We start from the raw sequence: 20,765 nt of genomic DNA, 5'->3' as shown, positions 1-20,765 counted from the left end.
GGGCAAGCTTGTCTCAATGCTCTACCATATCAGAGCGACATTAACGAAGATGGAACTTTTGACCCCGAAATCATGGAAGAACTTGAAACAAATGTCGTTGAAGACGATAATAAAGACCAGTTTGAAATTTACCAGCAGCCGGAAGACGACGATGAAGAGGAAGAAGATGATTAAAATTATAAATTGTAGTTTTTGTACCCTTTATTCCATTTTTTTACTTTTAATAAAAATAAATGTATTGAATGATATTTTTTAATAAATTTTTTTTATTTTTTTTTTTATCATGTAAGAAGTTATTAATATTAATAAGGTTTAAATTCAAATATAATTCCTATATTTTCATTAACAATTCTGCAATTTCATGGGCAGGTAAGTGTTGTTAAATAAATTAATACTGAATAAAAAGTGGATAGGTTAGGAAAAAATGATAAAATATAATATAATAGTTAATAAAAATTGACAAATATTTATAATCATTGATTTATCGATAGTTATAAGCCCTCTATCTCGAAAACGGTTCACCGTATGAAAAAAATTTTTAAACAAAATTTGTAGAGAATTTTGTATTCTACAATATTGATAATAAATACCAATAGCAAAAAACCCATAGGAGAACTCCTTTCTGCACAGGCGGCCTTCGGTCGCGTTTCAAAAAAATAATTCTGTTTTTGTCAATAAATCATGTTTTTGTTTGATTTTCTTTAATTTTGAGTAACATTCACGGAGAGAATTAAAAACCACGTCCGTCTCTTTGAATGCTCCTCGCTCAAAAAAATAAAATAAAAATTTGAAAATGAAGTTCAGTTTCTAGATTTTGACACTTCTGCATACTATCGTTGACAGATATTGTTTATATACACAAAATGGCGACTGCCAACTCAGTTGCTTGTGATAGATATGTATGTATATATGTTATATATGGTAGGTTAGATTGAGGATTATTTATATATATACGATATGTATAATGATTTGCTAATATAGTTTGAGCTGAGCAACATTTTACGAAGCCCTAGTTAAAATTAAAACTTCTTAGTGATGTTTATTTATATTCTTTTTATTTTTGTGTTAATACGTCTGACAAGATGGTATGGCAGGATTTATATTTTATATAAAGAACCTTGTATATTTTGATACTGTAAATATTAAGGAGTACCTTCCTGTCAGATCGTTGGCAACAGGCAATTATCGTTTAACTTTTAGTTGGATAAATGTGCACTTAATATTTAAATTATTCTTAAAATATCTCTAAAATAGTTTTTATTTGATTAAAATAATATTGAAAGTGATTATATCCAACATACTTCGTTAAACTTGCACTAGACGTAAGAGCCAAGTACAATGGCATCTTCAACTACGCATTGTGGATATGTATAAAAAGATTTTTGAATATCGGCGGTGTTTTCTCTTTCGAATTCGATTAATTGCGTCTTGGGACCAGAATATATAATCGTACAAACCTTCAAAAGAAGGCTTTCAATAGGCATGTTTTATTTGACTGCCATAAGCTATAGCTAAATCGTTGACGAATAAAATGCACTTAGCTTATTTCATATTTGCGCTTAAAAACGAGCTATGTTGGCGATGAGGACAAGAACAGTCAGCTGATATTCAATGTATTTCAAAATGTCTGACATGGACGATAGTTTGTATTTTAAAATTTATAAACGAAATATTTATATACTATACAAATAAATATATTTTGTTCATTTGAGGTCTAGAACACAAAAAATCAAAATAAATGTTCCTATTTTGTCTTAATTTTAACTCAATATCCCTCCACAAAAATCTGTAATTTTGGTTTGCTTACATTTTCATCTGTCAAAATAAAGAAAAAAAAATTGAACTAATACTATAAATTGAACTAATACTACAAGTATAAACTGGCAATACTTCTAGAACAAGCTAACAAAGGTTTAGATAAGCGAATATAAATATGTTGGCTAAGTCTTCCATACAATATAAGCTCATAGCTTAACTTGCTGGTCAAATAGAGCACACCTAACATATTGTTTATGAAATAATATGAAAGTGTAAATATGAGAATACATGCATTATATATTATAAATATTATTGAAACAATAATTGATATGATGGCTTAAAACTAGTATACAAACTTTTACATATTATGTGTATATTTGTATCGATAATCTAAGTATATGGGTCATTCCTTCCAAAATTTACATAAACATTTTATTTCTTACAAAAAAAGTTATGAATTCTTAAAATTTCAATGTTTGAAAAAAGTAACTTTAAATATTAGGCTACACGAAAAAAAGTATTTCATTATACAAATAACTAACCGGCGTATTTTTTACGGTTTTTTCAGCTTTCCAATAAGATATACTAGGTATTTTTTTCAACTACGTACGTACATTTTTATAAACAAAGAATTTGATTTTTCAATTTGGAACTATATTTATTCAGTTTTTTTAATAAAACAAAGTCGAAATAAAAAAATAGGTGTCCAATATTTTGCCACAAAGAACACAAAAAAAATATTTTGTACGAAAAAACTTTTTGAATGTAAGTTTTTGATGCAATGACCCATATGTAGCTTAACTTAATCTTCATATTTTTTAAATTTCAAAGTATACAACTGATTTCCGTAAATACTGATCATATAAGTACTATGTAAATGCGTTTATAACGTCTTCTCGGATTGCTTTATTGTTATAGTCGCAGCCTATATATGTATATTTGCTTAGAAATAGTACAAAATGTTAATTTGCAATAATTATATTGTCTTCAAAATGAAACTTTTTCAATCATAATTTATAAAAGTTATATCTATAATCATATTGCAGTTTTTACTATTTACAATAAGTATCGAGAGTATGTCTGCAAATGCATATATTTGTAATCTTTCTTATTTAATACATACAAGTATTATATGTATATACATATTTTAATTTGCATATGAGTATTAAATTTAATTCATTAATTTTGGGTTTGTTCTAATTTTGCCAGACCATTTTCATTGAATATAGGAACGTAAAAAATTTAAACTCATTAACAAGTAGGTAACATAAAAACAAAACATTATTTGTATTTTAAAATTTCAACATCATACATTAAAGAGTTTAACAATATGTAAATGGTAATTTCTTTACATTTTAACTATAGCGTACGTGAAATGAAAAAGGACAGTATCACATATATAGTAGTAATGGACTTATTTTAATTTAACTACATAAATACTTGTGTACCATAGACATTTTTGAGGTCATCCGAGATCCTATGAATATTGTGCTGATTCTTCTCCCGATGCAATTTTCTTTACTCGGCTAACATCATCATATGCGATTGAAAATACACTTTTCTTATCAGCGATTGGATTTCTTCGACCCATATTATTTAGAAAAGAATTCATTGCAATTCCAGAATCGTGATCATCTTCTAAAGTAGATACATTAAGTTGTTTTTGAGAGTGTTGGTGCGTATTACTTTTTGGAGTCGGGTGGGCTGAATTTGGATTTTCCACTTTTAGGCTAATTTTCGAGTTTGTCACTTTGACTTCATTCTCTCTAATAGGCGACGGTTTAGGTTTACCTTTTATATTATTACCTTTCGCCACCTTAGTTACAACAAATGGTGTAGTCTCGGGATACATGTAATGTGGCAATTTTGTTGGTGGTAAAGGGACCTCCGGAGCATTTTCGCGCTCAAATCTGTGCTCTGAATGTTGTAAAAGTGGGTGGCTAGCATCAATCTCAATTTTAGGATTATACTGCTTATTTATTACAATATCTTCTTTCAGGAGTATGCTATTTTTTAGGGGGGATTTCCTCGGTGCAGGTTCAGATCTACTTTTTCCATCTTCAGAAGGAATAGAATCGGCATTCGAGCTTAAGCGTGTTTTCGTTACACATTTTTTTCTTTTTGAAACTGTCATTGACTTTAAATTATCGGACCTAGGTTTGGTATTTATATTTTTTGGTTTGCCATAGTACCATTCCATGTATTTTGGCACGGATTTCTCAGTAATGTTTCCGTCATTGTATCGGTCTTCATGATACAAGTTGGTTGCACTTTGATATGCACGCTCTTTAGCTGCATGATATGTCTTAGTCAGTGAAGATGTATGTTTTTCATTATCCAATCGATTGTGTGATATTTCTGATGAACTTTGCGACCGACCCCGTTTTTTTGACGTTGGCCTATGAGTGTCTCTGGCGTTAGCTTCCGGTATTTTATGAGTACATCGCTCGTCTTTTAATTGTATTTTATAGAAAATTTTATCATTAATATCTATGTCGGAATGGTTTTGTCTCAAATGGTGCGGTGTTAACACGTTTTTTTTAACAATAATTTCTTCAGTTTCAGAATCTTTCGAAAAATTATTCTCATTATCATAGTCGCAGTCATCGTCTCCGTTGTTGCCTGTTGAATAGTATTCGAATTCATCAACTCTCATTGTTCGATAATGATCTGGACTTTTACTTCTATCATCTAATGAGTCAGACATTTCTAATAAAGTTTCTGGACTCACTGTGGGATTTTTTCGTTGCATAGAATTACTATTGTTCTGCTTTTCTATGTTGTTCTTACGTCTAAGCACACTGCTATTTATTTCAGCATGTTTCCGTAGGGGTTTTTTGGGTGGAATACGCTTACTCGGTTCGAATACCTCATCATCTTCCTCTTTAATGGGCGTACGTATTTTTCTTTTAATTTCTTCTACCATAACAATTCTATTTCTTGGTTGTATACAATTGCGATATTTACTGCGCCTTTTTTGTTGTTTACGTTTTATCCAGAACCGACCTTCTGTACTTTCTGGAGGGCTGTATCGTACATACTCATATTCATCTTCTGTCAAGGAATCATCATTTTCACTGCGACATTTGCGTCGAGTTGTCTTTCCTTGCACATATATAGACGTTTTCTCAGGAAATTCAACATTATTGTCTGTCTGTGTACAAACCTCACATTCCGTTTGGGTTGCAATCGCCACAGAGTGACCTGGAAGGCTTTGTGTTTCTAATACAATTTCTGGCTGTGCACCTTGGGCTTCTATTTTTTCTTTTTCCATCAATATTTGGCGCAGTAGTATATTTTGTTGCTTTAGAGAATATTCAAGCTCTTGTGTTAATGATTGATTTGATATTGATGGCTGGATGTGACTTATGAAACCTTCCGTTTGAAACTGCATTTCGCCTTGAGTAGGCAGTGTATGTATCACCTTTACTTCAGGCTCGGTTTGTGAATAGACTATACTATTCGGACCCGATTTGCAGGTAGCGAACGTATCTCTCTTCAAAGTGGAGCGGAGCTCAATTTCATTGGGCATAGACTGTATATAAGTGGCACCAGGAACTATTTGATAATGCTCACGTATTATCTGTTTACCATCAGGCTGTTCTTCAATAAAACGGCGCATTAGAATTTCTTTTCCACTATTATCCAACATTACCAATTGAGGCTGAGACACAGTCGCTGATTTCATAGGCAAATTTACATATATGTTATTTTCATCATCCACTACTGCAAAATCCTCGCCAATTCTGTCTCTAGTCATAAGTTGCAGTATTTCAATATTTCCCTCCTTCATGAAGAATTCCCGTTTATTTCTTAAACTGCTTCGACCTATGTTGTATTCGATATCACTGCCGCGTGCAATTTCATGGCGACGCACAGAATTTTCATCAATATGTTTGATTTCGTTGTCAATTCCTTGCTGATGTTTTCCTGTTTTTGGGATTTCTCTGTTTCGCTGAAAGTGATCTGGTTCTGTTGTTGTTAGTTGCTTTTCATCTCCTATATCCTCTATGTAAACGTCTTTATCATTTATTAAGTTGGTTCTAGAATTATGAAATACAGCATCTTTGGATGTGCGGTTGTTCCTATAATGTAAATACGTATTATTTTATAAATTATATTCATGTTAAAGTTTTCTAAAATCTGGTTGTGATTTATACATGCTTGGAAAACTAAATTAGGTTTCTTTGACTGCTCAAAAAGGAGTATGTATAAGTATTTGCAATGAGACTTAAGTAAATAGAGAAATCAAATAGGAAATTAAAAAAAAACATTTCTAAAAGCAGGAACACATCACACAGATATACATCAAATTCAACAAAAAATTAAATTTCATAAAAAGACAGACGAAGATTTATGACAGAACGAGGGCAACACAAAGTATTACTTATTGTAGAATAAATAATAGCATCTTATCTCACATATTGCTGTTATTATATAATATGTATAATATAAGTAATATCACAGTTGCTTATATAATCGTATATACATAAGCCAGTTTTAATACAAAAACTCGCTCTTGTCAATATACTGAGTGGTGATTTGATAAACAAAATTTATATTTTAGTTTGCTAGTTTGCTTCAGGAAATCTTTCTGCATTGGTAAAACATTTATTGTAAATGTCGAATATATGTTTCATATATTGTGGAAGCGGAAGACTAACATACCTAGAGTTAGCAAAGTCGAACAATATTTTAAGATTAAAAATTACAGTACGAAAAATAGATGTAATATAACTCAAAATGTGTGAAAAAATGTATATGATTTGTGTACATCAATGGTTTCTAAAATACCCTCAATTTGAATGATAAATAATAATATTTTCGAAAAATTACTTTCGCCTATACAATACAAATATTTGCATTGTGCTAGAAACAACCAGAAGAATCCCATTAAAATAGCATTTCCCATTACCATAGCATTGGTATTTTCCAAATATCATTCTTCACATTTTTGAACTTAGGTGAGAAGAAACAGCATATAATAATAATAATAATAGGGGAGATGAGATATGGTGAAAAAATGGTTAACTAGCCTAGGGAATTCAGCAGATTTTAATGAGGAATCATCCTAAGCAAGTTTATTGGACGTAAATGTATAAATTAATAAGTTTTAATTATTAATTTTTTTATTAGTTTTTTTATTAATGGTGAGCGTTACGTTACTTTACAGTACTAAAAACTTAAATCTAAGTAAGCTTAAAACTAAACCTAAAGCGAATACATTCTGCTGCGTACGTGTCCGATTTCATTCCGTTGCAAGGTATTGACATTCGCATGAAGCGACCAGCGAAAAATTGGCGGCCAGCGGAGGGAACGCAATTTCACTGACTCAGGCCACGGTCCAGCTTTCTTGCTGCGGAGGAGGTACTCGTGTTAATTCCTCCTCTTCTAAATAGATGCCGTCCTCGGATTCGTGTCTAGTTTCTTTAAGTTTTGGATTTGTGTCTAGTTTCTTAAAGTTTTGGATGAGTCTCCAAAATAGAAGATAGCTATGATGAGGACGATATCTATATTGAACGTTGCAGCTTTTATTGTCAGTATTCTTTCTATATCATCAAAGTATTATAGATTCTTGATGTTCAGCCTTTGCAGGTAAGGTAGACTCATAATTTCTTGATGGTCAGTGATATTTAAGAGTGCCGATATCGCTCAGCCTGTCTTCTAACGATATTCTTCATATTCGAGAACAGAGACTCATTTATATCGACTTCTTGATCGCATGTCACCAGGAACGTGCTTTGAATGATTTTCTCTGAACCGTTATTTTTATCGTAGCCGTTATATCATTTATTATATTATACCGCCGTTTATTACTAGGCTCTAGGTGGCTGGGATGGGTACTGCAATGTGCCGTGCCACCGGAGTGTGCTGTTGCGCACATGTTGTGAATGGTAATTCTATGCAGATAGCGTTATCACCGCGCAGGCTCTTATCACCGCCACTTGCGACGTTATTGTCTTCAGCGAAATGAAATATTGTGCCATTGTGTTGCACAGGAAAAATACTTATATTCTTACAAACTAATTAGGTTTAGGATATTTAATTATAAAATGGAAAAAAATATTATCTAATACTACATTGACATACTTCCATTAAAACGGTTATTGTCATATATTTGTAGATTGCTCATTTAAAAACTTTTATAAACCTTTAGAATCGAGAGTAGCAGATTAATAATTTGAATCTTTGCGAGTGTAATTGACAACATTAATGTTTCAAGCTTTGATATTAAGATTCTATCCCTTGCGAGTAATGTTTCAGATGGCTAGTGTCGATTTGTTTACCTTTTTCATACTTGACGATAGTATTTATGGTTTCAGATACTTTGTTAATTCGTTCCTGTATCCACGAGTATTTATTATTGTTTGTCTATCTATTGACTCAATTAGCCTTTGCTGATTGAATTTTAGTTTTTCAAAATCTTCGAAATCGGGAGTCCCGGCAACTATTTTCAATGCGGTCCCCAATATACATATAAATACTTGTATATGGTGAGTGTTCATTGTTTCTAATAGTGTTTCTATATGAACTTAGTTCTTCAAAGTGATTCATAATTAATCTTGTTTAACCAGCTATTTCTGAATACGAGGTGTATTCAAAGGAAAAGGTGAAGTTTGAATTTTTTTTTAAGTATTTATTTATTCATCAATATCTATTTTGTCGCCTTTAAATTACTCCCCCTCGGATATAATACACTTGTGCCGACGCTTTTTCCAATCCTCGAAGCAATTCTGAAATGCGCTTTTCGGCATAGCCATCAGCTCTTTCTTCGATTTTGAGTAGATCTCATCAATTGTGGCAAAACGCTTTCTTTTAATTGGTTTCTTCAGTTTTGGGATTAAGAAAAAGTCGAAGGGAGCCAAATATGGTGGTTGAGGCATGATTACAATTTTGGAACAAACTTCGCTTCGAGAAACAGCCAATGTGCTGTTGTGTGTCATTATAGTTTTAGTAATAAGAAACGTGAGCATACGGTAGATCAGTTTCCTTGACGAAGAGTCGACAACTCTTGCTCGATAAAATAAATAGGCCGCTTGTCAGCGTAGGTAAAGTCCAGCCTATTGATAATTGCTTTAGTTGTGTTTCATATGAGGACAGCACCATATCAGCAGATCCCTTTATTTTATTTCTGATAATGCCTAATGCCTGGTAGTGTTTGAAACTTTCTATATAATTTCCGAAAACTTTATAAGTCGTATGAGTAGACTCTCAGAATCTCTAATTAATTCTACTCTCTTTATCTTTCAATTTTTGTTCAAAACTTGTAAGTAAGTCTTCAAGTTGTAACTTGAGCTGTCTTGTAAGTGCAGTGTTAACTGCACAATCGAATAGCGCTTCGATTTCTAATTCTCTAAACGACATTTTATCAGACCTAACTTTATATGAAGAGGGGTTAATATAATGCGTTCTCTGGCTACTAGACGGGCATTCATCACATTCATACTACCCGGTACTAAATTCACTCTCAAAGGCATAACTTGTTAAGTCCAGTGTTCTGTCTTGGCTCATACAAGGGTATTTGGTATATCTTCCTTGTTGACTCAAAAGAAAATTTACCATTTCCAGATCGACGTATATCAGCCAGTTATGTTCTATGTATATTATTATTCCGAAGTAGTAGTAGTAGTAAAATATGCCTTTTTTATAGAATCAGACGCATTTACGGCATTCTCTAAAGATATAGTCAAAACAAACAGCAAAATTGTCCAAAAAATTTATTCAAGCAAGGCGAGTAACGATATTTCAAGAAGCACCTGTATCATTAAAACTAGAGCTGCTATAAAGAAACTGAGGGTAGATTTGAAATCAGCGACGTTAAAAAAAGTTTAATTTTGTTTACCAATTTTATTTTGTTTATTGGTTTTATTTATTAATGATGAGCGTTGGCTGCACCTGGTGAGCTACTTTACAGAACTCAAAACTTAAATCTAAGCCCTAAAACCTTAAGCTTAAAACTAAACTTTCGACTTCGCTACGAGTTTCCGATTTCGGCCAGCGTGAGAACGCAAATTTAGGAATAAAAACAAAATCATACAATTTGTTTGTTTGTTCAAATGTTATATCCTTAAAGTCAAAAAAAAAAAAACTCGAAAACTATTCGTTGTTGAAAAGTTTAAGGACTTCTCTTATTGCTCTTTATCGCTTTCTCTTAAATACCATTACGTTGACAATGTGGCTCTGCTTAAAATTATTATGTGCCAGCGGTCCAGAGCGGATCAATTTCTATTGTCCCGAGCTTAAATTTATAGATTTTACGTTGAGTATATTTTGCACACTTATGGATCATATTGTACTAATTAAATTCCCAAGACAAATTTAAATAATATTAATTTTAATTTCTCCTCGTCGATACATACATATGTATGTGCCTGCTAGCATTATTTGAAAAATCCTTGAGTTTTAAAATAGATGATGTTGTTTTATATTGAATGATAATATTATTGCGAGTTAATATAAAATGCACAAATTTCATGTATTTATTTTTTCATGGAAATATTTTTTTTTTTTTACTTTTCGTTTGTTGGAATCGTGTACTTACTTTATATTCACATGCCTTCGTTGCTCTTCTGCTGAACGCTTACGACGGTTTCCTTCATTGCTGTTTACTGCTGCCTTAACGACGTTTTCGTTAAACTGCTCACGTCCATTGTGGAACTCCCAGCGTGTTGGTTTCGTTCGCGAATCTGTTGGCTTCTCGGCTGACCAGGCCTCTCGACGTCCCATCCATTCAGCGACCTGTTCCAAATTTTCAAAATTAAATGAAATTATCTGTGTATATACATATACATACATATTGATATGAGGAGTTTCTAAAAAGTAATGTGTATGTAAGAGAAAAGCCAAGAATTTGACTTCACTTGAAGCCATCTATAGGGGCCTTCTTTAAAAATTGGGGAACGATTGAGGACTACTGAGGGACTGGCCCAAAACACTAAGGTTAAGGCACTTAAAACCAGATTTAATATTCTCTCGTCGAAAATAAATATTCTCATTAATATATTAAAGCTCTCTATAATATTGAAAACTTCTTTTTAGCTTCTACTCAAAGTCCGTAAATATTGTAATAGGCGAAAATTTTGGATGTTTCTTTTCTAAACGAATGGATTAAAAACAACGTTAAAAATCTATACTAGATGTCCGAGTTTTTTGTCATATTTGTGGATTTGTGGCGAGCTCTTGGAAAAATTGGAGAAACTTTCATGTATAAAATGTATCTTAGAAGAAAATAAGCCAGATATACTTTCGGAGGTTTTCACTGTTTGCCGAGTCACAAATGCTATTAAAAAACGGTTTGACGTCGGATCGGAACCAAGTTTAGCGAATCAGTAGTACGCACTTGTAACTAACATTTCAAGGCCATCTTCTGTCTTGATTCCTTTCCAAAAAGTGTATGATTTTTTAATTTCTTTCTCAAGAGATTAGACCCATGGATATATCATAACTATTATGTCTCTTAATTCAGTAACTAATTTGATGCTAGCTCGTGCAGATCTTACTCTTTTACTAGTTCGTATATGGTATATGTACTGATGCTATTTAAGAATGTACATAATATAATAGAATAGTTTTTAGTTAAATCAATAAAAAATAACAATGGATATAAATACAAATAAATACCTTTAAATAAAAAATAAACAAAAAATGCAGAGGACAGGGATACAGAGGTTACTCTGGTTAGTATTCCTGCAGGTAAACTCGACATTTTATAAAAATCAAATAGCAAAAAAGATTACACAAAAAATCTTTGCAGTCCAATTTAAAAAAGCATTGCCCATATACTTAAGTGACTAGCTTTGGATAAAGAAAAAAAAAAAGAAAAACTCAAAATTTTGATTACTCAACATTCAACCGAAATTCATTATTTAAAAATGTGAACTAGAACGTACATATTTTTCTGATACATTTTTGTGCTAAAAGAAATGGAAGTACTTGCAAAGGAATATATATAAATTTTACAAATTCAAAATCTACCTGAACAGATTTTGCTTGTTTTCCATTTGCCATTTCCCTATGCACTAGGTGAACATCGTCTTCAGTTTTAATGATATTAACTATTCTCTTGCTACAATAAAAAAAGAAAGAATTATAGAAAGATAACTTACGGTTAAATGCAGATAAGGATAACATAAATACATATAATAAATGTGAAACAATAATCATCTTTCACAAAAGGTTTGATTTCCTCGAAAAATATTGTATTAATTTCGTCTGAATACTTTTTTACTAAGCACTTTTTTGATTTTTATATATCATTTAGTGTGTGTTTAACCACGGAAAGGAGTTGTTTAAGATTTTGTGTTTCCGATGGAATCACGGTTACGGAATCGTTGCAAATGTTATGAAAGTGTTATTACATAAGTATTTGAGAGGCACAAAACATTCTTTGGAGGTCGTCAAGTTATCGAAAATTTAACATCAAAAAATTTAAACAAACATGCTTGAAAAGAGGATCTCAACATCGACTGGATCGATTCTACACATTTTCATAAATGTTTTGGGTATGAAATGTGTCAATGGTCACTCGTACTATAAGACCTAAAGTAGAGGTCTCAAAAGAGATGCGAACCATACGTTCATCAAACGGATCATAACCGGGAACGAGACGTGGGTTTATGAATTTGACGTCGAAACTGTACACCAATCTAGCGAATGGCACAAAACTGAGCCGAAACCGAAAAACCAACAAAGTCAGTCAAAAATCAAGGTGATGCTCATGTTGCGACAGAGTATAATAGTTTTGTTCACCTAACGGTTGTTTGTATCATCTAAAACTAATTGAGTTAGATATAGGGTTATATACATATATGATCAAGTAAAAAGTTCGTTCGGTTTATATCAAGAGATGGCGTTATTGTACTAGTGTTACGTGTCGCATCATGTCGTACTATGCGGTGTTTATTCGCGCTAAAAGTTTGTCTTTGACAGTTTTTCGATTGATTGACTCAGTACGTTGTGAGCGCTCGTCAAAGATGGACACAAGCAAAAAGAAAATTCGCTATATTTTACAATTTTTCTTCGATCAAGGCGAAAAAGCAGCCAAAGCGGCTGAAAAAATTAATTTAGTTTATGAGCCCCACACTGTAAACGAACGTGTAGCACAAAAGTGGTTTGGTAGGTTTCGTTCCGGTAATTTCGATGTCAAAGATGCAACACGCGTCGGGAGGCCTGTCATCGAAAATTGCGATAAAATCATGGAAATAGAGAAACAGACCGTCACTTATTAAATTGCTGAGGAACTAAAGATAAGCCAGAAAACCGTTTGCAACCATTTGCATAACCTTGGATTCAAAAAGAAGCTCGATGTTTGGCAAAAAAACATGATGGACCCAATTTCCATCTGCGAATCGCTGCTGAATCGCAACAAAATCGACCCGTTTCTGAAACAGATTGTGACTGGCGATGACAAATGGGTCACTTACGACAACATCGAGCGCAAACGGTCATGGCCAAAGCTCGGGGAAACGGCCCAGATAGTGGCCAAGACCGGATTGACGGCCAGGAAGGTTTTGCTGTGTGTTTGGTGGGATTGGCAAGGAATCATCTACTACGAGCTGCTCTCCTATGGTCAAACGCAGATAACATATCTTTGATCAACAGAGGCCGAATTGTGTTCCATCAGGACAACGCCAGGCCACACACGTCTTTGGTGACGCGCCAGAAGCTCCGGGAGCTCGGATGGAGGTTCTAATGCACCCACCTTATAGTCCGGACCTGGCACCAAGTGATTACCATCTTTTCCTGTCCATGGCGAACGCGCTTAATCGTGAGAAGTTGGCCTCAAGAGAGGCCTGTGAAAATTGGATCTCCGAGTTTTTTGCCAATAGGGACGCAGCCTTCTACGAAAGGGGTATAATGAAGTTGGCATCTCGTTGCCAACAAGTTTACGAAAAAAACGGAGCATATTTGACTTAAATTGGACAAATATACACAAAGTTATCATCTTTTGAAAAATCAATAAAAAAACCGAACGAAGCTTGACCAATATATATAAAATATATATAAATGATTAGGATGAGTTGAAATCACGCCATTAAAACCATCAAGTAGCCATAACTATTTGGTATAACAAATCGCGTTAGGGAGAGGCATCTGCAGTTTAAAAAATTTTGAAAAAGTGGGCGTGGCCGCGCCACCTAATAGGTTTAATGTACATATATCCTAAACCGCTGAAGCTATAATAGCCGGATTCGCTCAGGACGAGTCCCTTAAGCACCACTATCTACAGTGGGAAAATAGATTAAACGGGATGATAAAACCGTCCACTCACATATAACGGTTTAGTTAAAAACTGCTTAAAGTGCTCGAAATGGTACAAGAAGGCTTTATTAGAGTCGCTGTAAAAATTGGACTTTGGTCGTGGCATCGCTCATATCTCAGGACCTACTCAACCGATTTTAACTAAATTCGGTAGGTAATATTATCCTGATGTTTTCATATCGCGTACTTCCCATATAACATAATTTTATATTCTATCTGATTTTTTCACTTTCCAGTATACAAACCAAGCACCAATGAATATAACGGTATAAAACCTACCACGAATAGTGCCCTTAAAGTATGCCACCTTTGTTGATGGTATGTGAGGTACCTTAATGAAACTCAGAGATCATCTGTGTCTGTTATTAATATGTAGTAATGCCAAAAATATACAAAATTTGGTCAATACTACACCTATCTTCAATATACCCAATAAAATATTTTCAAACTTCCGGTTAATCGTATACCGTAACTATAAGATATCTTACCGTCATCGGCTATCACCCGCGACGAATACACGTTTGGTAATAAGCTCGGTGTAACCTAATTTAGTTTTCTGTGCTTTAGTGCGTAACACGTGCTTTCACCTCATTTCATTAGCTGTTTGTAATTCGTATCGATTCTTTGTGAAAAAATGACCCCAGAGCCTTCTAATCTGGACGAAAATAGGTTTACAATATTAGAAAATACCTCAAAAATGAAAAAAAGGTAAACATAAGAAAAATTCGAATTCCCTGAATTGCCAGCGGTAAAAGAGCAAACCGCAAAATTCATAGTAGTGTCCGCAGCTGATCGAAACACGTCATTGTCCGATTACCTTTGCTTCATTGTAAACAGAGCACTGTACGCAATAAGCAAAGAGATTATAAGAGACGGAGACCTTCTGCTGCTAGTAAAGTCAAAAGCAATAGCCGATCGTTTTGTGCGTACAAAAGAATTGCCGAGAATATGCTCAATCTCATGCAAATTGCACACTAATCAAATACTGTCAAGGAAACAATCTTTGCCCCCTACTTAAACAATATTTCAGATGAAGAAATAATTAAAGAGTTAAACGCTCAAAACGTAACTGATGTCTACAAATTAAAAAAAAAAAACGTAAATGGTACCCTTTTACCTAGCGGAGTAGTGCTGCTATCATTTGACCTTCACAAACTACCAAGTAAAATCGACGTTTCATGGTACTCTCTTAAGATAAGAGAATACATTCCGAATCCAATGAGATGCAAATCATGCCAGATTAATACCAACCGTCTTACGGTACCAAGAAACATGTGTACGAAGTTTCATAAAGATATCTCAATTTTTACTCACGTTACAGCTTGCACAGGCGGACGGACGGACGGAGGACAGACAGTCACCCGGATTTCAACTCGTCTCTTAATCCTGATCATTTCATTTCATATATATATAACCCTATATCTAACTCGATTACTTGTAGGTGATACAAACAACCGTTAGGTAAACTAAACTATTATACCCTGTAGCAACTAGTTGCGAGAATATAAAAACACAAAGCAAATGCTCCATGAGCGAAGCAAAGCAACACTACAAAAAAAAACATCTCCAATACAACCACAACACGCACCTACGCTGCATTGGTATCAGCAACTCACGATAATCGTTCGATCACGGCAGTAAACAGAAACACAAGCAATTCAACAGCTGAATCAGCAAACGTCACTCTCACAAAACATAATATTTACAACTATAGACAACAACAAAGCAACGAATTAATTAATCCTCAACCAAGTACTTCAAAATCAATTTTTAATACAGAAATTCAGAAAAACAAAAGTCTAAACTCAATCGAAACACACAAACACTCATTAAACTTTACAGGAATAATCACTAGAAAAAAACGGAAACAAAAACGAAAAATTGCATTTTACAGATAACACATATGCAACTAATAGCGACGCATCAAGCTCATCTAATTTATACAAAGATTCTTAACACTTATAAAACAAAAAAAAAAAAATTAAAAATAAAAAAAAAATAAAAGCAACATATTTATTTTAATTTTCTCTAAAAATTACATTGAAAATAATTCAGTGGAACATAAACGGTTATATAAACAACTAAGACGAACTAATACTATCTGCAAAACAAGGCATTGCCATTCTTCTGAAAAACCATATCCCTTACCAACGTATAATAATCAACTCATATGTCCAAAACACTCGCAATAAAAATTAATTTAAATCTAAACTTTACCGTAATAAAGCAATACATTCCATTTTGCCAATCTTTCACAGAAAATGACTTAACATCGATTATTTACCAAGTAAATTCCCATATAAAAGTAATCATGACAGGCGACTTCAATGAGTGCAGCCCACTATGGGGATCAAATAAAACAAATATGTAGTAAAGGAAGCAAAATTGAAAGCGTAGTACTTACGGAGAACCTAGCAGTCCTAAACAACGGATCCCCTACTCATTTCTCCACCCACAAAATATTCACGCATGTCGACCTCACCATAGTCTCGGCATATCTCCTGCCAAGATGCCACTGGAGCATTAATAGCAATTTGTATGGCAGTGACCACTTCCCTAATAACTACTACACTAATAAAAAAAATATACATAAATCAAAATAAATAAATTGTGCACGTTATAAGCTTTTATAAAGATATATATTTGTAGTTTGGTACAGAAAATTGTATTGGGAAGGGGAATTTATGGTTAAAAAATTTTCAAAGGGGACGTGGCCCCGCCTAATAAGCTTAATGTATATTTCTCCTAAACATTTTAAGCTATATAACTCAAATTTGCACAGGACAAAAATTGTTGAAACTTCCTTCGACAGTGTGAAAATGGGTGAAATTGGATGATAACCTCACCCACTCCCTATATAACGGTTTTGTTAAAAACTACTAAAAGTGCCATAAATTAATAACCAAATGCGTCAGAGACATTAAATTTTACATCCGGAATAGTACAAGAGGATTTTAAAAGAACCGTTGACAAAATTGGACGATGGGCTTGGCACCGTCCACATTTAGGCGAAATCATATATCTTCGGAACTACTTGATCAATTTCAACAAAATTTGGTACATAAAATTAACAATCCATTCACACAATTAAATTCCATACGATTCTTTCACTTTCTAGTATACAAATCAAGCACGAAAGAATATATTAGAACAAGACTTTGCACAAATTGTGCTTTTGAGGTATACCATTTCAAGTCTAAAAATTGACAAAATGTGTCCATAACTTTGCAAGCCCCTAGTTACGGAATATGGCGATCTCAGTGCCGGGTGCTAACTGTTTACCGGAAATAACAGTCAATCTGTGATATATTACTGTAATTCGGAGAAAATCTCTATCTGATAATAGTATGCAAGTATACAGCTCCGGTTTACTTCATACCGCATATATTGGCTAATATGTGAGCTTTTTCAATAAGTGAATTAAGTGAATTGGTGGTATATAAGGTACCTTAATGAAATTCAGGGAGTATTTCATTCTGTTAATAGTATGTTCTATTGTTAAATATAGATAAAAGCGGGTCAGTATTACCCTAACCTCTCATATACCTAATATAAGTTTTTCAAACATCCGGTTAGCCTTACATATGCCATATACAAATATCAGTCAATATGTAAGATGTCTTAGCAAAATTAACCGAACGTATAATACTGGATATACTATAGTTTAACGTATAATGTTTATAATATATATATTATTATATATAAATATATATAACTATAGTTAAATGCCAAAAATATGCGAATTTAGTCTACAAATACCCCAAATGCCAAATACCTATATTGATTTTCGTTATTCCAACAAACCTTATGCCGAAGATGTCGTTTAATGTGTGTATTATATATATATTTATAAAGTTGCTTGAAAATATGATCTCAGGTATACATCAGCAATGCCAAAATTAATTCAATCATCCCATCCCTTCTCTGTTTCCCATATCCACATCTTTTGCTGCTAAAATCACTATTTCTGCCAACTCATAAAATTTTTATATTTTGTGTATACATCGGGAAATATATTGTCAATGAGAGTATTTTCTATGTTGTTGATTGTAAAATCCGTCGATAATTTTATGCATCTAGTATTTTCATGTTCAGAAACTTTTATATTGCCAATATCCAACTGTTGTTTTGAAAAAGTTTCTACAGATGGATCCTGAAGCATATGAACGCGCATGTTCACTGTGAGTTGTATTTTTTCAACAGTCGCGATGATTTTAAGCAAACGTTATTACCATCAGATTACGTTGAACGTACTTGAAATCATCTGAAAGGAGTAACAGAGTGCCGCCAAGTAGTATGCGGTCGTAAATTAATTTTTGTTTATCATTTTGTAATGGAACATTGCGAGTAACAGTCGCTGCCAATTCGACAGTATCATACTGCGCTTCACGGTTTACATATATCCGTGTTGATTAAATCAGATGCACTCCGAATCTTTACGATTTTCTCATACGATTTTCTCATAACATTTCTGTGCGGATAGGGAAACATGTCATCAATACTAAATAATAGACTAATTTGTGTTCCTGTGCAATTTAATGTAGCTGCAGAAAGCATTTTTTAGCAATCCCAGTGCAAGCCATGACTTTATACGTTGAATACGGTTGTCCATTTCTTTACATATATTATATAATATCTTGCAACTACAATGGTCCGGTGACATTAACCAACAACAGTCGCAGATAAAAGCGCCCAGTCTGCCTTGGATTGACACTATATACACGACCCAATTATTATAGCAGGATGTTGTTCATGAAAAATACGCGTAGACTGGTTTCGGGATAAAGAAATAAATGGATAACTGCTGGATCCTGTTTATGAATTTGAAATCCGAAGATACGTCATGCAGCTTAATTGGAGCTGATTAACCGGTCAATTTGGTAATTCGTAATTTCATCATTTTCATTTATTGGAGGATCATTTACAATAGTATTTTTAATTTTAAAATTTACTTCCTTTATTTACATACTTGCAAATATATTTGGTACAACATTACATATATTAATGCATGTTTTACTCAGCAATGTCAATGTCTGCGATATCGATATTTTTTACACCAAGAAATAATGTTAAATTCACTATAAGAATAAAATTAACTTGAGAGTTGCACTGAAAAATTAAAATGATACGTATAACAGTCATTACTACGATCGATACACAAATAAGATCAAATAAAGAACATGGACAAAAACTGTATAGAGAGTGAGAAAAAGAAAGCTTCGTTTTCATCTCTACTCCGTAATATTTGAACTTCTGAACCAGAGAAGTGACAACGGGAGACAGCTGGCGGGGATAACTGATTGATTGATAGAACTGTGGTATACATGAAAATTATAGCATCTGTGGATGGAACGCAATAATATAAAAATTGTGATTAAAAATCAGGTGTTGATCGTATAGGGGTGAACATTTAGAAAGAAATGTGTTCTTCATTGCAGAATCATGTAAAAATAAAAACAAACAAGAAAGGAAGAGCTAAGTTCGGGTGTAACCAAACATTTTATGCATTTCATTGCAACTTCCAAGAATAAAATGCCTTCAGGTGCAGGCAAAACTTTAAATTAAAATATGTTGCGAAAGATTTAAACATCCATTTTTCGAAGAAATCGTGAATAAATTACTATCAAATTTGGTATTTTTTTGACTTGATCATTAACATCCACTCAATTTTATTGTTATACTTGTAGTTTATAGTTCGCGTCAGCTAAAATTATATTAAAAACATCTTCACATGAGATATATGTATGTGATATCAACTCAACCGATAATTTCATATATTATATAATATCACATCTTGACCAACCTGAACGGTTTAAAGCCAGGGGTATATTGGAGATAAAGAAAGGGAACAAGTAAGTAACAAGGCTAATTTTATTAATTTGGACATTGCTAAGGCATATGGTACTTGAGAATATATTTTCAAGGAATTTGAATTAATTTGGACATTGCTAAGGTATATGGTACTTGAGAATATATTTTCAAGGAATTTATTTAATATACTAGGGGACCCCGTCCACGCGTTGCTGTGGCTATTTGTGCTTGATTTGGAAGTGATCCGCGGGGTTATTTTTACACCGCAAATAACGTTTTCGTTTTTATTCATAAATACAATTTTGCTGTATTTGATAGTTTATAATTAATGTATACCTTAGCCACAGCAACGCGTGGAGGAGGTCCTCTAGTCTAGATCATTCTTAATTTTTAATAATAACTGGCAGTATCATTGGAAAACGTGACCAGAGGACCATTTCTCCATTACATTTTCCAGTCAAAATGATTGCTACGAGAATATTTCTTGTATTCTTTTTGATTACCAAACGTGTACCGTTGCATAATTGAGGTGAATTGAAATTACTCTTAATAATTTTCAACCGAAGATTATGTGATGTCATTCCGAGAATATCTAGATAATTTACGTTTTCATTTTCATTAACAACAGTAGCAAATGATTAAAATAGACGATTCTAAGCTATCTCCTCACGAATTTTTAGCCAAATTGGTTAAACCGTTTTTGAGTTATAAATATTGTAACTAACACGACTCTCTTGTATATCTTATCTTATCTTATATATACTTGTATATACCTATATATATATATGTATATAAATGAAACCCGTTTCCCGTTGTCACGCCATAACTTGAGAACGGCTAGACCGATTTGGCTGTTTTTTTGTAGTTTTCTAATACTCTGTAGAAGGTTCTTATGGAAAAAATATTAAGAAAATGTCTCAGAAAGATTGAAAAAA

At 33.2% G+C, this 20,765-nt stretch overlaps 1 protein-coding gene across 6 annotated transcripts in view; it reads right to left on the bottom strand.

The window, feature by feature from the left end:
* Positions 1–1,038: 1,038 nt before the first annotated feature.
* Positions 1,039–20,765, bottom strand: part of Cad86C (Cadherin 86C) — a 72,012-nt gene continuing 52,285 nt past the window's right edge. For 5 of the 6 annotated variants that reach the window (XM_070113104.1, XM_070113105.1, XM_070113106.1 and 2 more), the window contains 3 exons: positions 11,734–11,824; positions 10,301–10,497; positions 1,039–5,843 (listed from right to left, as the gene is read on the bottom strand). In XM_070113104.1, the coding sequence (XP_069969205.1) occupies positions 3,236–5,843; positions 10,301–10,497; positions 11,734–11,824 (2,896 nt within the window). In that variant the 3' untranslated portion in view covers positions 1,039–3,235. The remainder of the gene's footprint in view (positions 5,844–10,300; positions 10,498–11,733; positions 11,825–20,765) is intronic. The other variant, XR_004976366.2, reaches the window with a different exon arrangement.

The sequence above is a fragment of the Bactrocera oleae genome, chromosome 2, assembly GCF_042242935.1.
Source record: "Bactrocera oleae isolate idBacOlea1 chromosome 2, idBacOlea1, whole genome shotgun sequence".
Classification (NCBI taxonomy): Eukaryota; Metazoa; Arthropoda; class Insecta; order Diptera; family Tephritidae; genus Bactrocera; species Bactrocera oleae.
This window is presented reverse-complemented; position numbering and strand designations above follow the sequence as displayed.